The sequence below is a fragment of the Rhinolophus sinicus genome, linkage group LG01 (genome assembly GCF_036562045.2).
Source record: "Rhinolophus sinicus isolate RSC01 linkage group LG01, ASM3656204v1, whole genome shotgun sequence".
Lineage (NCBI taxonomy): Eukaryota > Metazoa > Chordata > Mammalia > Chiroptera > Rhinolophidae > Rhinolophus > Rhinolophus sinicus.
Window position 1 is genome coordinate 48,766,929 of NC_133751.1, and position 19,800 is coordinate 48,786,728.

Consider the following 19,800-nt stretch of genomic DNA (forward strand, 5'->3'; position numbering starts at 1 on the left):
CCTGATTCTCAGCCCATTGCTCTTTCTTCTAGCACTTCTCTTGGGTGTACAGATATCACAGTCACAGTAATCGCTGCCATTTATTGAACCTCAAATAGATGCCAGGCCCAGACATTATCTCTAATCCTCACAACAGTTCTGCAAAGTAGGGTTTACAGATAAAGAAACTGAGACAGAGAAGCTAAATGACCAGAGCCACTTAGGTAGTTGTTGCAGAATCCAGATGGAACCCAAGTCTGTCAGAAGCCAAGCCCTGTGTACTTACTGCATCACAGAGGGTTTACGAACAGCCCAGTGAATATGTAAGAAGTAGGAAATCTGCCTGCTTGCCCTTCCCATCCCTAATCCATGTGATCAGCCGTCATTATTTCACAGTTGCTCTGCATCAACCACAGTGCTATGCCCGTGAGTGAGAGAGCCAAAGGCTCTGTCCTCAGGGAGCTCGCGTTTCCATGACTCTTTCCCTGTACTGTCCCTTCCCTCTTCTGCAACATCTGCCATCCCTCCATTGCAGGTTGGCCAGTTTTGTCAGCATGGTACCCTGATGTCCCCTTTCTTCCCATTTCGGCAGCCACATTGGAACTAGGTACCCATGACCGGGGCCCCACGTGGACTGGCTCTGCGGGCAGTGCCTGCGAGGCCCTCCACTACCCTCCAGTAATAACACGTAATGAGAACTTATAGCATACGCTCCTGGGCTTTACCACCTGCTCTACATGCATTCCCTTCTTAATCTCCTCAGCCACTTCATGTGGTATGGCTGTTAGCGTCATCCCCATATTACACACACACACACACACACACACACACACACACACACACACACACACAAGCCTAGCTCAGAGAAAATAGGGGTGCCTCACCTAGGAGTGTGGTGCTGGTGACTGGGGACTCCAGTGTTGGGCTTAAGCACACAGCCTGGAGGGCAGGCTCTCACCCCCAGCATGGCAGTGTCACCGCACTTGGGGGCCCCTCTGGCAGCCTCGGTCACACGGAGGGATGAGGGACGGCTCTGCACGAGGGAGTACTGGGGCCACGACAGCAGGAAGTGTTTCACCACAAGTCCCACTCTCTGGGTAAAATTTCCTACCTTCTTAAAAGGGTTAGTACTCCTGTTTTCTGACATTTTAAAATGGATCCTTCCCCCAACAGTGAATTATAAAATAGATATTTTCACTGAGATATGGGACAAACATGCCAGAAATCACAAAGAATCTTTACAGAGTCCAAGTTCATGAAAATAGGAAGATAAATGCCAGGGATTTCACACTGGGCGGGGAGGGCAAGCTGCTGCCTGCTCTGATACCTAAAATAGACTGTTCAGAATAAACCAGGATGTGGGGCTATTCAGCAAATGTTTGTTGGAGGTGGAGTGCTGGGAATAGAAAGATGAATAAGGTACAGTTCTGACACTCAAGGAGCTCACAGTGTAACGGGGGAGACGTCAAACAGATCATTACATGACAGTGAGTACAGCGTACGGTTGTGCACAGATCGTGTAGACGCCGATCCCACAGGACGGGGCCACTCAGAAAAGGCATTCTGGAGAGGGGGCCATGTGTCATTATGTGTAAGAGTACAACCTGGACCCCACAAGGTTGTGATTTCAGGGGCATTTGATGGTTTATGTAGATAACGTGAGAGCGTGTTTCAAACAAAGCCTGCCCTGGCAAATATGCAACATATGGTTTTATATGTAACCTCAGTAACCTCTCAAGCTTTGCTTATCAACACTGAAGAAGGTGAAATCTTTTTGTGGGGTTTTCATATCCCAGAATCTGTGAGACATTAACCTGCTCTTGACTCACTCATGTTTGTAGCGCAGGCCTGATATAGTAGGGGCTCCGGAAATACTTGTGAACCACAGAACTAGATGCCAGCTCATGATGCCGGAAGGTGACTGGACAGGAGCCTGAATAGGCAGGGCACAAACCAGCTCAGCGGGCCTTCTGTGGACAGGCTGCCTTCCCAGGGGCCCTGACCCTCCCGTCACCCGCACCCACCCCACTTTTCAAGCCCATAGAACCATGGAAAACAGTACAGAAAGCCTCACCTTAGTGATTTATTAATTATTGTCCTGTATGCTTCCTTTAAAAAAAGAAAAAACTTGGGGCGGCCAGTTAGCTCAGTTGGTTAGAGCTTGGTGCTCTTAACAACAAAGTTGCCTGTTCAATCCCCTCATGGGCCACTGTGAGCTGCGCCCTCCACAACTAGATTGAAACAACTGCTTGACTTGGAGCTAAGGGGTCCTGGAAAAACACATTTAAAATAAATTAAAGTTAAAAAAGAAAAAGAGAGAGAGAGAGCATTTTGTGTCAAGCTAAATTAAAAAAACAAAATACTTTTTCTAGGAAGGATTTTAAGACAGCTGAGCATTTGCTAAGTCCTAGGCATGTCTACAGATAGCTCTCATGTTTTACCTCAAATGATTTGTCTTCAGGCACATGTTTGAAATTGAGTGTGCGTGCGCATGTGTGTATATGTGTGTACGTGTGTGCACGCGTACTTACAGTTTGTTATTCCAGGTTTTCTCCCAGGAGTAGGGTTTATAAGGTAGAGGCCCTGGTTATGATGCTTAATTGGTCGCAAATTTTTTATTCATATTCAGCACGTCTCTTAGTCTTCTCTTCCTCAATTTATACAATCCTGTTTACTTCTTTACTAAAGTAGGTGTAGGGCTTGCAGTTCAGTAAGATTCCAAATAAACCACGTGGCAGGAACATTCCTATTAAATTTTCTTATTCTACCCAAGAGCTGCTAAGATTCATGTGAATTCAATGAGTTTCGAAAACAGCATATGTCATCGGGGTACTTTAGAAAACAAATGCTAATTGGTTGGTTGATTTGGTGCAGGTAAGCAGGAGCAGGCAGAACACCCATAACCTGACAGCGTCCTGTTACGTGAGTGCTCAGTGAGGGCAGGAAGTCTCCAGCCACCGCTGGCTGCTCTAGCAGAGTAGATTGGCACCTTGTTGCTTGAAATGCAGGACCAGCCTTCTCAGCATTGCGGGGAGCGTGTTAGAAACACAGACTCTCAGACCCCACCCCAGACCTACTAACCAGAATCTGCATTTTAACAAGATTTCTTCTCAGGCTTCTTCTGCATGTGGAAGTTGGAGAAGCGCTGGGTCAGAAAACATGGCTTGGACCATCATTTGAGATTCTGCACTTTCTGCCTCAGTGAGGAATCTCCCAGGGGCTAGAGCCTTTCACCCTGTGCCAAGAATAGTCTGCCAGGAGTTTGCTGGGGGGGGAGTTGTTGGGGGAGCGCATGATTCCATTTTTAATAGTAGTGTTTTCTACTTACAAACTAACATGACCTTCACTTTCCCAAAATGATTTGAATTGGATTCCAAAATACATCCAATAGATGAAACAAATAAATGAGGAAACCTAGATTTTAAAAAACTATATGTCTTTGGAAAATAATATAAAACCAGGTTATATAGTAGCACACATAAATGTTTGCCAGTGGGTCCTGAGCAGTTGGTAGTTCAGCATAGCCAACCATTTGGCCCCAAGTTCCCTAGTGATAAAAGTGAAAAAGAAAACACAATTATCGTGTTTCCCTGAAAATAAGACCTGGTCTTATATTAATTTTTGCTGCAAAAGACGCATTAGGGCTTCTGTTCAGGGGATGTCATCGTGAAAAATCGTGCTAGGGCTTATTTTCTGGTTTAGGTCTTATTTTCGGGGAAACACAGTAGTAACAAGTCTACAGTGTCAAACACAGCTTTTCTCAGTGCAGGATCTGATGGAAATTTCTTCAGTGGATCGTCATAAGTGGCCTGTACCATCAACATTTCCCTAATAAGTACAGTAGTTCATTTCATAGGGTTTTTTTCTTACAGTATCCTTCAAGGCAAAGGGCTGCTTACAAAAGTACCTCCATAGGAGACATTTTCTTGCTCTTGCTGCTTTATCATTTGCTAACTCAGCCTTTACAGCCTTCTTTTTAATTAACCTGCCTTGCCCACCCCACCTTCCCAGTGCTTTCCCGAATTGTTCCCTCCTTGTTAAACCTTATCACAGTAACCAGGGAGTAAGCAAAGGTGAGATCCAAAGTAAGATTCCTTGTCATATGGACTGTTGTGAGGTTTTGAATGGCCAGTGAAAGGCATGCATCTGTCGTCCTTCTCCTTAATCCACTCTACTCCCCAGTTTATGCCATTAGTTTTAAAGGAATTAGGGAAATCAGGGGGCCAGACCATGTTTTCCATTGTTAAGTCTCTCAAAGGTAATTATATTTTTTCTTTCTTTTGCTTTGTTTGAGCCAGGTTTATAGTATTTCTCAAACCTTCATATCGTCTTTACCTTGGATCCTTCCCATGTGTTTTGCTAAGTATATATCGCAAGCATGATACTCCACACCCTTTCTCTCCAGGAATTAGTTCTCTATGAGTCTGTTGCTGTTTTGTTCATTTATTTTGTTTTTTAGATTCTACATATAATTAAAATCATATAATATTTGCCTTTCTCTGTCTTATTTCACTTAGCATAATACCCTCTAAGTCCATCCATGTTGTTTAAATGGTAAGATTTGATTCTTTTTATGGCTGAGTAATATTCCATTGTATATATGTGGTCTGACAATTAAGTTCACGAACTTGTTGCAATGATGTTGCTACCCTTTTTTGATATCAGAGGGATTATTCATTATGAATTTGTACCAAATGGACAAAGTTAACCAAGTTTACCATTTGGAAGTGCTGAAAAGTCTCCGTGAAAACATTAGACGACCTGAACTTTTTGTCAACAATTCATGGCTCTTGCATCACGACAATGCACCAGCTCACACGGCACTGTCTGTGAGGGAATTTTTAGCCAGTAAACAAATAACTGTATTGGAACACCCTCCCTACTCACCTGACCTGGCCCCCAATGACTTCTTTCTTTACCCGAAGAGAAAGGAAATATTGAAGACATTTTAATGACATTTATGACATCAAGGGTAATACAACAGCTCTGATGGCCATTCCAAAAAAAGGAGTTCCAAAATTGCTTTGAAGGGTGGACTAGGCCCTGGCGTCGATGCATAGCTTCCCAAGCGGTGTACTTCGAAAGTGATATTCATGAATGAGGTATGTAGCACTTTTTCCAGGATGAGTTTGCGAACTGAATTGTCTGACCTCATATGTAGGCCATCTTTATCCATTTGTCTATTAATGGGCACTTGGGTTGTTTTTCCATATTTTGGCTATTGTAAATAATGCTACAGTGAACATAGGGGTGCATATATCTTTTTGAATTTGTGTTTTTTGATTTCTTTGGATAAATACTCAGAAGTGAAATTGCTGGGTCATATGATAGTTCTATTTTTAATTTTTTGAGGAACTTCCATACCGTTTCATAGTGGCTGCACCAATTTGTAATCCCACCAACAGTGCACAAGCCTTCTCTTTTCTCCACATCCTTGCCAACACTTGTTTGTTGATTATTGATGAAGGCTATCCTGACAGGTGTGAGATGATATCTCATTATGGTTTTAATTTGCATTTCCCTAATGATTTGTGACATTGTGCATCTTTTCGTATGTCTATTAGCCATCTGTATGTCCTCTTTGGAGAAATGTCTGTTCAGGTTCTCTGCCCATTTTTTTAAGTAGATCGTTTGGTTTTTTTGGTGTTAAGTTGTATGAGTTCCTTATGTGTTTTGGACATTAACCCCTTATCTGATGTATCATTGGTGAATATCTTCTATTTAATAGGTTATGGTTTCATTTGGTAGGTTTCTTTCACTGTGCCAAAACTTTTTAGTTTGATGAAGTCCCGTTGGTTTATTTTTTTCCCTTTTGTTTTCCTTACCCAGGGAGACATACCCAAATAACTATTGCAATGTCAAAGAATTAACTGCCTATGTTTTCTTTTAGGAGTTCTATGGTTTCAGGTCTTACATTTAAGTCTTTAATCCATATTGAGTTTATTTTTGTATATGGTGGAAGAAAGTGGTCTAGTCTTATTTTTTTTTGCTGTATCTGTCCAGTTTGCCCAACACTACTTAATGAAGAGATTATCTTTACCCCATTGCATATTCTTTCCTCCTTTGTAATAGTAGTTGACCATATAGGCATGGGTTTATTTCTGGGCTCTCTGTTCTATTCCATTGACCTATGTGTCTGTTTTTATGCCAGTGCCATGCTGTTTTAATCACTATAGCGTTGTAGTATAATTTGATAACAGGTAGTGTGATAACCTCCAACTTTGTTCTTCTCTCTCAAGATTGCTTTGGCTGTTCAGGGTCTTTTGTGGTTCCACATGAATCTTAGGATTATTTGTTCTACTTCTGTGAAAAATGCCATTGGTATTTTGATAGAGATTGCACTGAATCAGTAGATTACTTTGGGTAGTGTGGACATTTTAAGATGTTAATTCTTCCTATCCATGAGCACAATGTACCTTTCTATTTATCTTCTTCAGTTTCTTTAATGTCTTATAGTGTTCTGAGCACAGGTCTTTTACCTCCTTGGTTAAATTTATTCCTAGGTATTTTATGTTTTTGGATGCAGTTTTAAATGGGATTCTTTTCTTAATTTCTTTTTCTGACAGTAAGTTATCAGTATATAAAAATGGAACCAATTCCTGAATATTAATTTTGTATCCTGCTACTTTACTGAATTTATCAGTTTTAATAGTTTTTTTGTGTGCGGAATCCTTAGGATTTTCTATATATTGTATCATGTCATCTGCAAATAATGACAGTTTTACTTCTTCCTTTCCAATTTGGATGCCTTTTATTTCTTTTTTGTCTGATTGCTGTCGCTAGGGCTTTTAATACTATGTTGAATAAAACTAGTGAAGGTGGGCATCCTTGTCTTGTTGCTGCTCTTAGGGAGGATGCTTTTAGCTTTTCTATGTTGAGTATAAAAGATTAGTGGTGGCTTTGTCATATATGGTCTGTATTAAGTTGAGATACATTCCCTCTATTTCCACCTTGCTGAGAGTTTTTGTCATAAGCAGATGCTGGATTTTGTCAAATAGTTTTGCTGCATCTATTGATATGATCATATGTTTTTTATCCTTTATTTTGTTTATATGGTGTATCCCATTACTTGATTTGCAGTTATTGAACCAACTTTGCATCCCAGGAATAAATGCCACTTGATCATGGTGTATGATCTTTTTAATGTATTGCTGAATTCAGTTTGCTAGTATTTTGTTGAGGATTTTTGCCTCTATGTTCATCAGGGATATCAGCCTATAATTTTATTTTCTGGCATGTCTTTGGTTCTGGAGTCAGGATAATGCTGGCCTCATAAAATGAGTTGGGAGGCTTCGCTCCTCTTCAATTTTTTGCAATAGGTTGAGAAGGATAGGTGTTAATTCTTCTTTGAATATTTGATAAAATTCACCTGTGAAGTCATCCAGTCCAGAACTTTTGTTTGTTGGGAGTGTTTTGATTACTGATTTGATTTTGTTAGTAGTAATCAGTCTGTTCAGATTTTGTTTCTTCTTGATTCATTCTTGGAAGATTGTATGTTTCTAGGAATTTATCCATTTCTTCCAAATTGTCCAGTCTGTTGGCATATAATTGTTCATAGTATTTTCTTATAATCCTTTATATTTCTGTGGTGTCAGTTTCACATATCTTAAATTTCTGGTTTTATTTATTTGGGTCATCTATTTTTTCTTGATGAGTCTGGCTAAAGATTTATCAATCGTGTTTAATTTTTCAAAGAACCAGCTCTTTGATCTTGTTATTGTTTCATTGATCTTGTCTATTGTTTTTTTAGACTCTATTTCACTTACTTGCACTATGGTGTTTATTATTTCCTTCCTCCTCCTCACTTTGGGCTTCGATTGTTTCTCTTTTTCTAGTTCCTTTAGGTGTAAGATTAGATTATTAATTTGAGGTTTTTCTTGTTTCTTGAGGTAGACCTGTATTGCTATGAACTTCCTTCTTTGGACTCCTTTCACTGTGTCCCATATATTTTTGGGTCATTGCATTTTCATTTCCATTTGTTTCAAGGTATCTTTTGATTTCTTCCTTGATTTCATTGTTAACCCATTCATTGTTTAGTTGCATGTTATTTAGCCACCATGTGTTTCCGTGTTTTTCCGTTTTCTTCTTGTAATTATTTCTAGTTCCATACCATTGTGTTCAGAGAAGTTGCTTGATATGATTTCAGTCTTCATAAATTTATTGAGACTTGTTTTGTGGTCTAACATTGGTCTGTCCTGGAAAATGTTCCGTGTGTACTTGAAAAGAATGTATATTCTGCTGCTCATTCGGGATGAAATGTCCCAAAAATATCAATTAAGTCCGTCTGGTACAGTGTGTCATTTAAGGACACTGTTTTCTTGTTGATTTTCTGTCTGGATGATTTATCCATTGTGTCAGTGGGGTGTTAAAGTCCCTGCTATTACTGTCGATCTCTCCCTTTATATCCACCAATACTTGCTTTATATATTTAGGTGCTCCTACGTCTGGCATGTAGATGTTTACAAGGGTTATATCCTCTTGTTGGATTGATCCCTTTATCATTATGAAATGCCCCTCTTTGTCTGTTCTTTCTACCTTTGTATTAAAGTCTATTTTTTCTGACATAAGTATTGCTATCCCAACTTTTTGTTTGTTTCCATTTGCATGAAATATCTTTCTCCATCCCTTTACTTTCAGTGTGTCTTTTGATCTGAAGTGGGTCTCTTGTAGGCAGCATATTTACAGGTCTTTTGTTTTTTTTTTAATCCATTCAACCACCCTATGTCTTTTGATTGGACCATTTTGTCCATTTACATTTAAAGTCATGATTGATAGGTATAGAGTTATTGCCATTTTATTGTTTTCTGATTGTTTTTATTGTTCTTCTCTGTTCCTTATTCCCTTGCTGTCTTGTATGTTGTCATTCTGTAGTGTCGTGTTTGGATTCCTTTCTCTTTATTTCTTGTATATCTCTTGTAGATTTTTGGTTTGTGGTTACCATGTGCTTCATATATTTCAAACTATGTTTATAGTAGTATATTTTAAGTTGATGGTCACTTAAGTTTAAACACATTCTGAAATCACTACAATTTTTACTTACCCTCTCCCTGTTTATGTTTCTGTCATCCTCCTTTAACTTCTTGTGTGTGTGTGTGTGTGTGTGTGTGTGTGTGTGTGAGTGTATCCCTTAATTTATTGCTGGAAATACACATGATCGTCCTCCTTTTGTCTTTTAACTTTCACACTAGCTTTATAGTTGGTTAATCCACTGCTTTTACTGTTTGCCTTTGTCAGTGAGAATATTTTTCTCTCATATATTTTTTATTGATATTTTTTATCTTCTTAAAGAAGTCCCTTTAATATTTCTTATAAATTACTGCATACGGAAATGCAGTAATTGATGAACTCCTTTAGCTTTTTCTTGTCTGGGACATATCCTTTCATAAAATGCCTTTTTTTTTTTTTTTTTTTAAGTTCAAATCCTCATTGGAGGAGAAAATATGGACATGACAGTACCTTTCCCATAAAGTGGTGCCTGTGTCAATACCCAGATCCTTCCTCATTGAAACCCTTCTCAGATAGGTTGGGAGTGTATTTAGTAATCTGTGATTCATGCCAAATGGGTTCATAACAAATACAGAGCAATGAAAAACATTGTTTTACTAGTCTCTTACATACAACACTTCTGAGATCAACATTTAACTAGTAACATTAAATGTAGTAATAAAAGCTAGTATATACTGAGCCCTTGCAGGGTGCCAAGCAAGTTAAAGACACTCGGAATATGTATCTCATCTCATTGAATTTTCAGCAACCTCATAAGGGAAGCATTATCCCCTCTCATTTACAGGCGAGGCAGTTGAGGCTCAGAGAAGTGACTCGCCTAACGTCATCCAGCAGGCTGCAGAGCTTGTATTGCAATTTACCTCTGACTCCAGTGCTCATGGCTGCCTCCCACAGAACCCCATTTTTTTTCTCTAGGTATGAGTCGGACCAGATCCCCTGAGAGTAGAACCACAGTATTGGCATGTTCTACCACTGTAACAGGTGGAACAGAACGAGGCTGCTATAGAAATAAGTCACCTCTTCCAAAAAAAGCAGTAGACCAACTTTGCAACACCATAGGTGGCTACCAGCCTTTTAATGAGACAGGGAAATGACATGATTTTTCCTGTGTGATGCATCCCCCACCACCACCACAGAGAAAGGCCACCTTCGCTGGCCATACTGAGTGATGGATATGGGAAGGCAAGCTGGATGGAGGCAAATTGCTCTGCATAGTAAAGGCAAAGAGGGACGAAGAAGCCCGGAAGGAAGCTCATAATTAGGGAAAATCAGAGACCACACTGGGGGAAGGGTACATAGAGGTCAGCCTGGGGCTGGCACCAAGGGATTTTTTATTTCTAATTAATGTTCAGTAAAATCTCTCTCACTAATTGCTGGCAGCATAAATTTTCTTCAGAGGAATGAAAAAAGCGTTGTATTTCACCACTGGCCAACTACAGAGGCCGCCCGTGGGTGTTACTAACCTTATTGGTTTTCTATTTCCCAGGCAACCTCAGAACCTGTTCTGGATCCACAGCAAATCCAAGCCTTTGATCAGCTTTGCCGTCTCTACCGAGGAAGTTCCAGGGTAATGTTTGTATGGTTGTTTAAGCTTTCCTTTCCTTACTTATAATTCCTGCCTTGGAAATGCAGTGTCTGCCCTCATTGAGTTCCAGATCACTACGTTACAGAGGTAGAACACAAACATAGCTCTTTCCTGGGAAACAGAAAATATTTTTTTGGTTGATCTTTCTACCTCACAGTGTCTAAATGTGAAAGAACTTGACGTTTATGTAGCATTTGTTGCCTGTTCTGTTCATAGTATTGTATGTACTGTTTGTTGAGGAGAACTTCACAGGCTAATGGGCAGCTGAGAGGGTTACAGAAGTCAGGAAGTGGCGTGAGGTGGAGCTCGAGCAGAGCAAGGGCCGTCTCTCTGCAACCTCTCCGGAGGGGGGTAGTGAAGTTCCTGGCAGGACTGCTTGAGCAGGCATACCTCCTGTCTGTCCTTGGCCAGATAAGTAACTTGCAGTCAGAGCTTCTGAGCCAGTTAGGAACTGTGAATGGGAGACAGACACATACGTCTCAGAGCCAGGAGCTAGGGCTGGATTATTTTAGATAAATTGTCACTTTGAACTTAGGGGCTTTCAGATGTCTCCCCAGTTACCATAGCCACTGGTAGTGAGTTATCACCAGAAGTAACAAATGGACACATGTGAGCCTTGTGCCACTATTGCCTGAGAGAAGAGAGATCCCCTTGCCAAAGATCGGAGAACAGCTAGAAGACAGAGTTCCTGGCAGGGAAGGTGAGTAGGTAACAGACAAGTTATCTCTAGGGAAGACAGAACTGTGGGAAGCTCAGCTGAGCAGAAATGACCACAGGGACCTACATTTGAATCCCACACTACCACTCACTACTGGGTGACTTTGGGCAAGTTGCTTAATTCTTGGGGTTCCAGGTTTTTTACCCAGAGGATTGTTGGGGAGGATTAGAAATGATACACATGTGAAGCGGGTCCAAGATGGCAGCGTAGGCGGACACTGAGCTCACCACTCCCAAGAACACATTGAATGTACATCTATATTTAGGCAATTCCTCCTGAGAGACAACTGTGAGTCAATTGAACAGAGTCTGCACAACAAGCAAGAGAGAGGGACCACATAGAGAAGGTTGGGGAACCACAAGAGCTCTCCAGGAGGTGAGGGAACAATCCAGGTCCAGAGGAAGTGGTGAGCACCATTATTTACATTTCTCCTGAATGTAGAGAACCAGTGGGAGCTCCGTCTCGGTTCCCTAACCGACCTGCAGGGCACTGGTATGTGTCCTCAGCCACCTCTCCTGGAACTAGATCCAGCAGCATCAGGAGGGTGCCATAGCGTGCATACAGTGGCCCCTCCACCCGGTGATTGATCCAGTGGGGAGATAAGGGTGCGGCTTTGCATGCCCATTGGTCTCTGCACACAAGAGGCTCCCTCACCTGAAGAGAGTATAGAGCTAACAAAACACTGCGGTACCCACATGCAGGGAGGCCCCTGGCAGAGTAAGTGGGGTGCTGGTGTGCACACAGGCAGACCTGCTCTATCTGGAGAAAGGGCATTGAAATGCACACAGAGCAGCCCAGACCCTGCTCTGACTGCAGACAAGTAAAGCAATGGGGCATGAACACAGGGCTGCCCCTGTGGAGTGAGAGGGGCACGGCTGAGCATGTGAGGAGCTACACTGTCTGGAAAGGGAGCAGAACTAGTAAAGTGCAGCTGCAAGCTCGCAAAGCAGCCTCACCCAGAGCCTGCTCTGATCACCGCCAGTTAAAGCGACAGGGCACACGCTAAGAGCACACCGAGCAGGCCCATCTGCATCAGGCAGCACCACCGAATTAGAAGGGCCTGGAAGCAAGCACACACCAGGCTGCCCCACCTGGAACCCTCTCCTCCAGGCCAGGCAACACTTCAGGCACCAAGCGCCGGCTGCAACCAGCCTGCCAAAACTATTCAATACACAGTCTACACAGAGACCACTCTTCCAAGACTGGGAGGAATAGCTATCCTATCCAACTCATAGGAGCCACAGAAAGTCAAACAAAATAGGGAGACAGAAGAATATGCCCCAAATGAAGGAACAAGAAAAGACTCCAAAGAAAAACCCCAAGGCTATGGAGATAAGTAATTTGCCTGACAAGGAATTCAAAGAAATGGTCATAAGGATGCTCAACAAACTTGAGTACATAGGGGACCTCAGGAAGCACTTCAACAACGAGCTAGAAAATGTAATAAAGAACCAATCAGAGATGATCATACAATAACTGAAATGAAGGATACATTAGAAGGAATCAACAGCAGATTATTTAATACAGAAGAACGGATTAGCGACCGGGGAGACTAAATAGTGTAAAGCACCCAATCAGGACAGCAAAATGAAAAAAGAATTTTTAAAAATGAGGACAGTATGAGAGATCTCTGGGATAACATCTAGTGCCCTAACATTCACATTATAGGAATTCCAGGAGGAGAGAAAGGGGCAAAAAGAATATTTGAAGAAATAATGTCTGAAAACTATCCTAATCTGGGCAAGGAAGCAGACATCCAGGAAGCACAGAGAGTTATAAACAAGATGAACTTAGAGACTCACACCAAGACATATTGTAATTAAAATGGCAAAAGTTAAGGATAAAGAGACAATTTTAAAGGCAGCAAGAATGAAACATCAAGTCACATACAAAAGGAAAGCCCATAAGGCTATCAGCTGATTTCTCAGCTGAAGCAACTTTACAGGCCTGAAGGGAGCGGCAGAAGATATTTAAAGTGCTGAAAGAAAGGAATCTGTGACCTAGAATACTCGTACTATATCCAGCAAGGTTACCATTCAGAATTGGAGGCGAGATAAAGAGTTTCCCAGACAGGCAAACACTAAAGGAGTTCACAACCACTAAACAGGCCTTACAAGAAATGTTAAAGTCTTTATGCAGAAAAGAAAAAGCCATAACCAGAAATAAGAAAGTACAGGAAAGAAAAAAAATCTCACTGGTAAAGGCACATATCCAATAATCCCAGTGAATCAACCACTTAAAAAGCTAATATGAAGGTTAAAAAATTAACTATAACTACAAGAAATAATCAGGGATACACAAAACAGAGATATAAAATATGGCATCAAAAATACGTCAGAAACAAAGAGTGAAGTGGGGAGAAAAAATATAGTGCTTTTAGAATGCAATTGAACTTAAATGCCAGCCAGCTTAAAATAGGTTGTTATAATGTTCATTGCAGCTTTATTTACAGTGGCCAAGACATGGAAACAACCAAAGTTTCCTTTGATAGATGATTGGATAAAGAAGATGTGGTGTATTTACACAATGGAATACTACTCTGCCATAAGAAAAGATGAAATAATGCCATTTGTGACAACATGGATGGATCTTGAGATTATAATGCTAAGCGAAATAAGTCAGACAGAAAAAGTCGAGAACCATATGATTTGACTGATGTGTGGTATATAAAGCTGAAAACAACAAAAGAATAAGACAAACAAGTGAAAAAACAAAAAGTCATAGTCACAGACAATAGTTTAGTGGTTACCAGAGGGTAAGGGGAGAGGGCGGATGGTAGATGAGGGTAAAGGGGATCCAATATATGGTGATGGAAGGAGAACTAACTATGTGTGGTGAACACACAATGTGATATATAGATGATGTATTACAGAATTGTACACCTGTTACAACAAAGTTACATAAATCTGTGTAACTTTACTAACAATTGTCACCCCTATAAACTTAAAATAGGCTGTTACAGATAGGTATATATGAACCTCATGGCAACCATAAACCAAAAATATACAAAAAAATGAAGAGAAAGAAATCCAATAAAAACTCTTAAGAAAACCAACAAATCCAAAGGAAAGAGATCAAGAGAAGAAAAAAGGAAGAGTGAAGAACAACAAAAACAACAACCAAAAAAAGCAATTAAGAAAATGGTAATAAGCACATACTTATCAATAATTACTCTAAATGTAAATGGACTAAATGTGGTAGACTTATATGTGAAATTTAAAAAAATAATAACAAAGCAAAAACAGACTTATAGACACAGAGACGATGGGGATGGGTGACAAGGGAAAGCAGAATACAGTCAGTAATATTGTGGTAAGTTTACCTGGTGACAGATGATTCCTAGAATTAGTGGGGTGATCACACTGTAAGGTATAAAAATGCCAAATCACTACATTGTATGCCTGAGACTAACATAACTAATATAATACAGTTGTATACTAACTATACTTAAATTTTTTTAAAATTTTTAAATAGAAACAGTACATATGTAAAGGACCTGGCATAGTGCTGGCACCTGCAAGGCACTCACCACAGTGACCTGGGCTGTTGGAAGTCCTTGTAGACTTCCAGCCTGGAGCCTAACACACAGGTCCCCTGGGTGTGGAATCCAGCTCTTCTCTTACCAGCGGGGGCATCTCGAGGGCCCTCAGGCTCCCTCCTTTTGCAGAGGCCTCTTTGAGGTAAAAGGGTTGGCCCCTCTGAGTGGCAGCGCCTGGCTGGCATGGCCCTTTGCTCCTGCTGCTCTCTGTCCTTGGCAGGTCTTTCATAACTGAGCCCCTAAGAGAGTGAGGGTTTCGTTGCTGTCATTGTTGGAAATAGGGAAGCTGCGAGCAGGGAGGACTCTTAGAGGAGAAGGTAGTCTCTGAGTTTCCCCTGGAGCTCCTGAGTTTGGAGTGGCAGCTGGACATCCGTGTGGAGCTACCCAGGTTACAAAAGAGCCAGTGGTCATAATGCAGGGTCACTCACCCTGAGGAGAACTCACCAAGACGGGGAGAATGGAGACCCTCAGCTCAGGGCGAGGCCACAGGGTCACGTAACAGCTGCTGAAGGAGCAGTCAGCATGGCCGGTTCAGAATCAGTGTGATGTGCCTACAGGATTGACCTAGACCGGTTTTAACAGAGGACATTTAGGCCCTGAAAGATGGAGTGAACTTGCCCAAGTCACATTACTTCTGTGTGAGATACAGACCTGGGGCCTGAGCCCAGTTTTCACACCCTGCCTGCGGTGCAGCACTGCCCCTCGTGGACTTGAGGCAGGGGCTTCAGGGTTCCCCAGCCCAGATTCTCTGCTCCCACAAGCCTTGATTGATGTGTGTGCCTTCCTTTGCAGCTGGCTCTCCTTACAGAACTCTCCCAGAACCGCAGCAGCGAGAGCTACAGGCCATTCAGTGGCTCCCAGAGTGGCCCTGCTTTCCACAGCATCTTCCAGAATGAGAACTTCGAGCTGCAGCTCAATCCCCCGCCTGTGACTGAGGACTGAAGCCTCTCTGGGGCCTGGCCCTGGAGACCAGGGACGATTGCAAGGTGCCTGGGGAGGGACCCCGTTGACTGGCCTGGCCCTCACTGCCTCCCACGTCTGAGCAGAGGGTCCGAGGTGGACTTCGTGCCCAGGGCTTTCTCACGCCCTCTATTCCCCAGGGAGAAGCCCTGTCTCTGCCATGACGTTGCCACAGCAGCAGTTTACCAGACTAGTTGATTTTGTTTTGCTTCTTAAGCAAAGGAATGTTACATACCTCCATCCAGCTTGTTGAGAAAATGCTCTTTGCCTGTGGGAACTTTTCCCTGTTTCCCGTGAAGCCTAGCGAATAGGTGGAGCTCCCACTGATGCCATTGGACGTCAACTTCTGCGGCTGTTGGGAACAGGGACCAGTGTTGGCTGGGCTGCCGTAGAACTGAAACCTGCGCTGGGGGGCCATGGCCTGTGGGGCTGGGCACGTCCCTTTCCAGGTGTTTATGTTAAAACCCACTTGAGTGTCAGATTTTTCCCGTGCTAACAATAAATGCCTCTGTGTCTAAATTCTGCTGGCTAGCTGTCTCGCTCTCGGTCAAGTCATAAAGGACATTTAGAACCTTTAGAATGTTTCTTGCTACATTTCAGTTTTATCAGCTCAAAGACCCTGGTTGTGACAATACCACCTTTATTCAAAGCGGCAGCTCCATCGTGACTGCGTTCAGTCAGCCCAACCACCCCAGTGCCCCTGTGATGGGACTAGACTGCCAGAGCAGGAGTTTTACATTTCTTGGCCCTGGGACTTTGTACATCATTGAACCAACAATGTCAGGAGGTCACCACAAGCACAGACTAGCTTTCCACCTCACAGGCTCAGGGGCTGTGTTCTCACCAGTCCACTCAGGGAAGGTCAGACTCGGACTGGCTTGCTTTCACCAACAAGCCCACAGGAAATAGGTGCATAAACTAGATGCAAGCATGCTGACCTTCAACAGACACTAGAGCCTGCTCCTGCCACACACTAGCTGCGATCCTGGGCAAGTCACTTCACTTCTCTAAGCTTCTATTTCTCATAAAATAAAGCTGCTGAGAAGACTAACTGAAACAGTGCATGGAAACAGTCAGCACTGTGCAGGCGCGTGGCAAATGCCCCTAGACGTCAGCTTGGCCTCTGTCACACAGGCACCTCATTTTACTGTGTTTCACTTAACTGCGCGTCTCAGGGGCGGCACTTTTTACAAATTGAAGGCCAGACCCTCCACCAGCAGAAAGATGACGACTCGCGTAATCGCTGTAGTGGACTGCAGGCCTCAGGAAGCAAACCCGCAGGGCCTCCGAGGTGCACCTGTCACTCCCCCCGCGACGTGGCTGCACCCGCTGCCTCCTGGCAGAAGCCTGAGGAGGCACATTGGCGGGAAGGGCCGGGCATTAAGTGAACACCAGATGCTGGTTGCAGCCGTATGAGACCTTCTCAACCCCACTTTATGGATGAGAAAGCTGAGGTTCAGACAGGATAAATAAATTAACCAAGGTGACATACTCAAGAAGTGGTAGAGCAGGGATCTTACCTCAGAACTGTGGTTCCAGAGCCAAGATGCTGCCTCCCCATGTTACAGATCAGAAGGTTTCTTGATGAGCTTACAATGAAGGCCAGAGGAGTTTGATAGTCTCAAAACACACTTGTGATTGTCCTCCTTCATTCTGTAGCCTAACAATCCAAGGCAGTTACTGAGGCTCAAATCAGGGCCAGTGAACGCCACCAGATGGCTCCTCTCTAGCCCCTGTCCTGTTGGATTAGTCCCCAAGAGTTCTTGAGCTTGCATTTGAGTCACAGCACCACTGACTACATTACAGCAGCTTTCCATGCAGGTCATGCCTTCTTAGGAAGAAACGACTGGATTTGAAGTGCCCTCTTGCCTCCCCTAAGGGTAGGAGAGAAGCCACCGTCACTGTTCCCTGTCCCCTCCTGTGGCACTCAGCACAGGTCTGCAGTGATGTCAGGTCCCACTTCAAAGCAGTTCCTTAGGGGCAGAAACTTACCTGGAAATATTTCTAGACTCAGCAACAGCAAGGGTTCTGCAGGCGTTGCCACGGAGCTTACTGAGGGGACCGCGCAGCTCCCAGGACCCAGGAGCAGGGTAAGGGGCAGCCCTGAGAGCCCTGCTCCAGCCCCAGGGCTGCGCTCCAGCTGTTTTTCTAAGTCACATGCTCAGCCCTGGGCTGTGACATGTGGTAAGAGGAAGGATCTGGGGGAGGGGAATGCCAGAGAGCCTTCAGCTTCCATTTGGAGATGGCAGGTACCTGGTCTGAAGTTTCCTCCCATGCTGTGCCCTGGGGGGGGGGGGGGGGGGGGCGATCCTCTGAAAGGAAACTGAAGCCCTGACAGGAGAGTGGAGTGGATTCTGGGGGGTGAAACACCAGCTTCTGTCACATCTTTCCTACTTGGTAAACAGTAATTATCTGAATGGACAACCTGAAAATATGGTTACACTCAGCTCCGAGCTTCAGCTGAATCCCCTCCCCTCATCCACACTCTGTCACCAGGAGGATGGAGTCGCCAGAGGCAGAACGGACTGTTGGAAAGAGCCCCGGGTTCGAGGCACAGGCCGCACTGGCCCTCGTGGGAGCTGAGGAAGGCTGTTTGCTCTTCTGGAAAAGATAAAAGCAATCTGCTCCATCTATAGCAAAGTTCAAGTGACATGTGGGAAGATGCTTTACAAAGTAACATATTACCAACCAGAGCCTGCCCTGCTGAGGGGGAGGGAAGGTGTTTGTGGAAGAGGAAAGCCGACAGGGGCCTCATCAATGATGAATGCTTCAGCGAATAAATAATTCAGAGCTTTAGGGATCCTCTCAGAAGCTGTATGTTCCTACTGAGCTCTGCCTGCTGAAAATGTTTTTCCAAAGGCGCATCTCTAGAGTCGGATGCCTGTGATGTGCCCAGAGCTGCCGGAAAGGCCTCCTGATGTGCCGTCCTCTGGGCTGCCGGGCAGACTGCAGGCCCCAGAGGGCAGCCCCCGTCATCAGAGCTTCCCCCCAGCAGCCCCTCCTCTCGGGGTGTCTGTGGCCATGCTTCTGCCACCAGCATCCTCCATACCTGATACTCTGTGAAACCTTCCCCAGCTCCCCGAGAAAAAAGGCAGTTTGTCTCACCTTATGTCCACTCCTGGGTGTTTTCCTGCCTCCATTACTCCCAAGGTCAGGATTATGCTCTGTCCGCTCCATGTCCTCCTTAGCGCAGCGCTTAGAACAGAACAGGTATTGCCATCTTTTCTTTGAAGTCACTGTCTTTTTCAGGTAAACTTTTTATGGGTAGAAATGTTCACAAACCCTGTGCACACAGCTGGATTAATTCACAAAGTGAACACACCTGTATAACCAGCACTCAAGCGGTCCCAGGTCCAGGTCAAGCCAGGCTGGGCACAAAGCCAGAGTGACTTGGCAACAAGGGTTACATCAGGTGGTGCCCAGAGGGCTGAGCTATGGCTCCTCGATGCTCCCACCGAGAGCCGGGCTGGTCCCAGTCTGGGATGGGCCTGGGAGTGCAAGAGTCAGCCTCGGGGCCTCACTGTGGGTGGAGACAGACAGGTGAGGGCGAGGAGAAGCCGGAGCAGGGCAGGGCAGGGTTTGACTGCACAGGCTCAACGAGCTGAGTAACACCTGCGGGACGTAGAATCAGAGGAACTTTGGCGCTCTGGCCCTGCTGCTCACCCGCCATGTACGACTGACTCACCTGGCTGTATGGTCACCTTAGCTCTTGGTTGCTTCAGCCGCAAACTCTCAAAATTATCCTACCCCATCTACCACACAGCGTCACTGGATACGGCAGGTAAGGTGACACCTGGGAAAATGCTTGTAAGTCCCTGTCCAGATGTGCGGTGCTTTGCTGATCCACGATGCTGCACTTTCTGTCATCATCTTGCAGTGACGCTCTAGATCTGTTTCTTGGGAAAAATCATCTGGGGTTTCACACTACGTGACAGGCTAGGTGTCACGGGGGCTAAGATGTCCCACCAGAGCCCAAGCTTTCTCACCTCCCGTCTCCAAATTGGCATGCAAAGC

General features: G+C 44.0%; 1 protein-coding gene and 1 long non-coding RNA gene across 5 annotated transcripts in view; one reads left to right on the forward strand and one right to left on the reverse strand.

Annotated features, from left to right (window-relative positions):
- The window catches only part of VPS8 (VPS8 subunit of CORVET complex), a 242,373-nt gene extending 226,068 nt beyond the window's left edge, over positions 1–16,305 (forward strand). For all 4 annotated transcript variants that reach the window (XM_019735832.2, XM_074328957.1, XM_074328952.1 and 1 more), the window contains 2 exons: positions 10,472–10,552; positions 15,619–16,305. In XM_019735832.2, coding sequence (XP_019591391.2) covers positions 10,472–10,552; positions 15,619–15,768 — 231 coding nt within the window. In that variant the 3' untranslated portion in view covers positions 15,769–16,305. The remainder of the gene's footprint in view (positions 1–10,471; positions 10,553–15,618) is intronic.
- On the reverse strand, positions 10,897–15,044 carry LOC141570714 (uncharacterized). Its single transcript, XR_012495157.1, has 3 exons — positions 14,912–15,044; positions 14,611–14,650; positions 10,897–11,021 (listed from the first exon to the last, which is right to left on the reverse strand). It is a non-coding gene; the product is annotated as an uncharacterized LOC141570714 (long non-coding RNA).
- Positions 16,306–19,800: the final 3,495 nt, after the last annotated feature.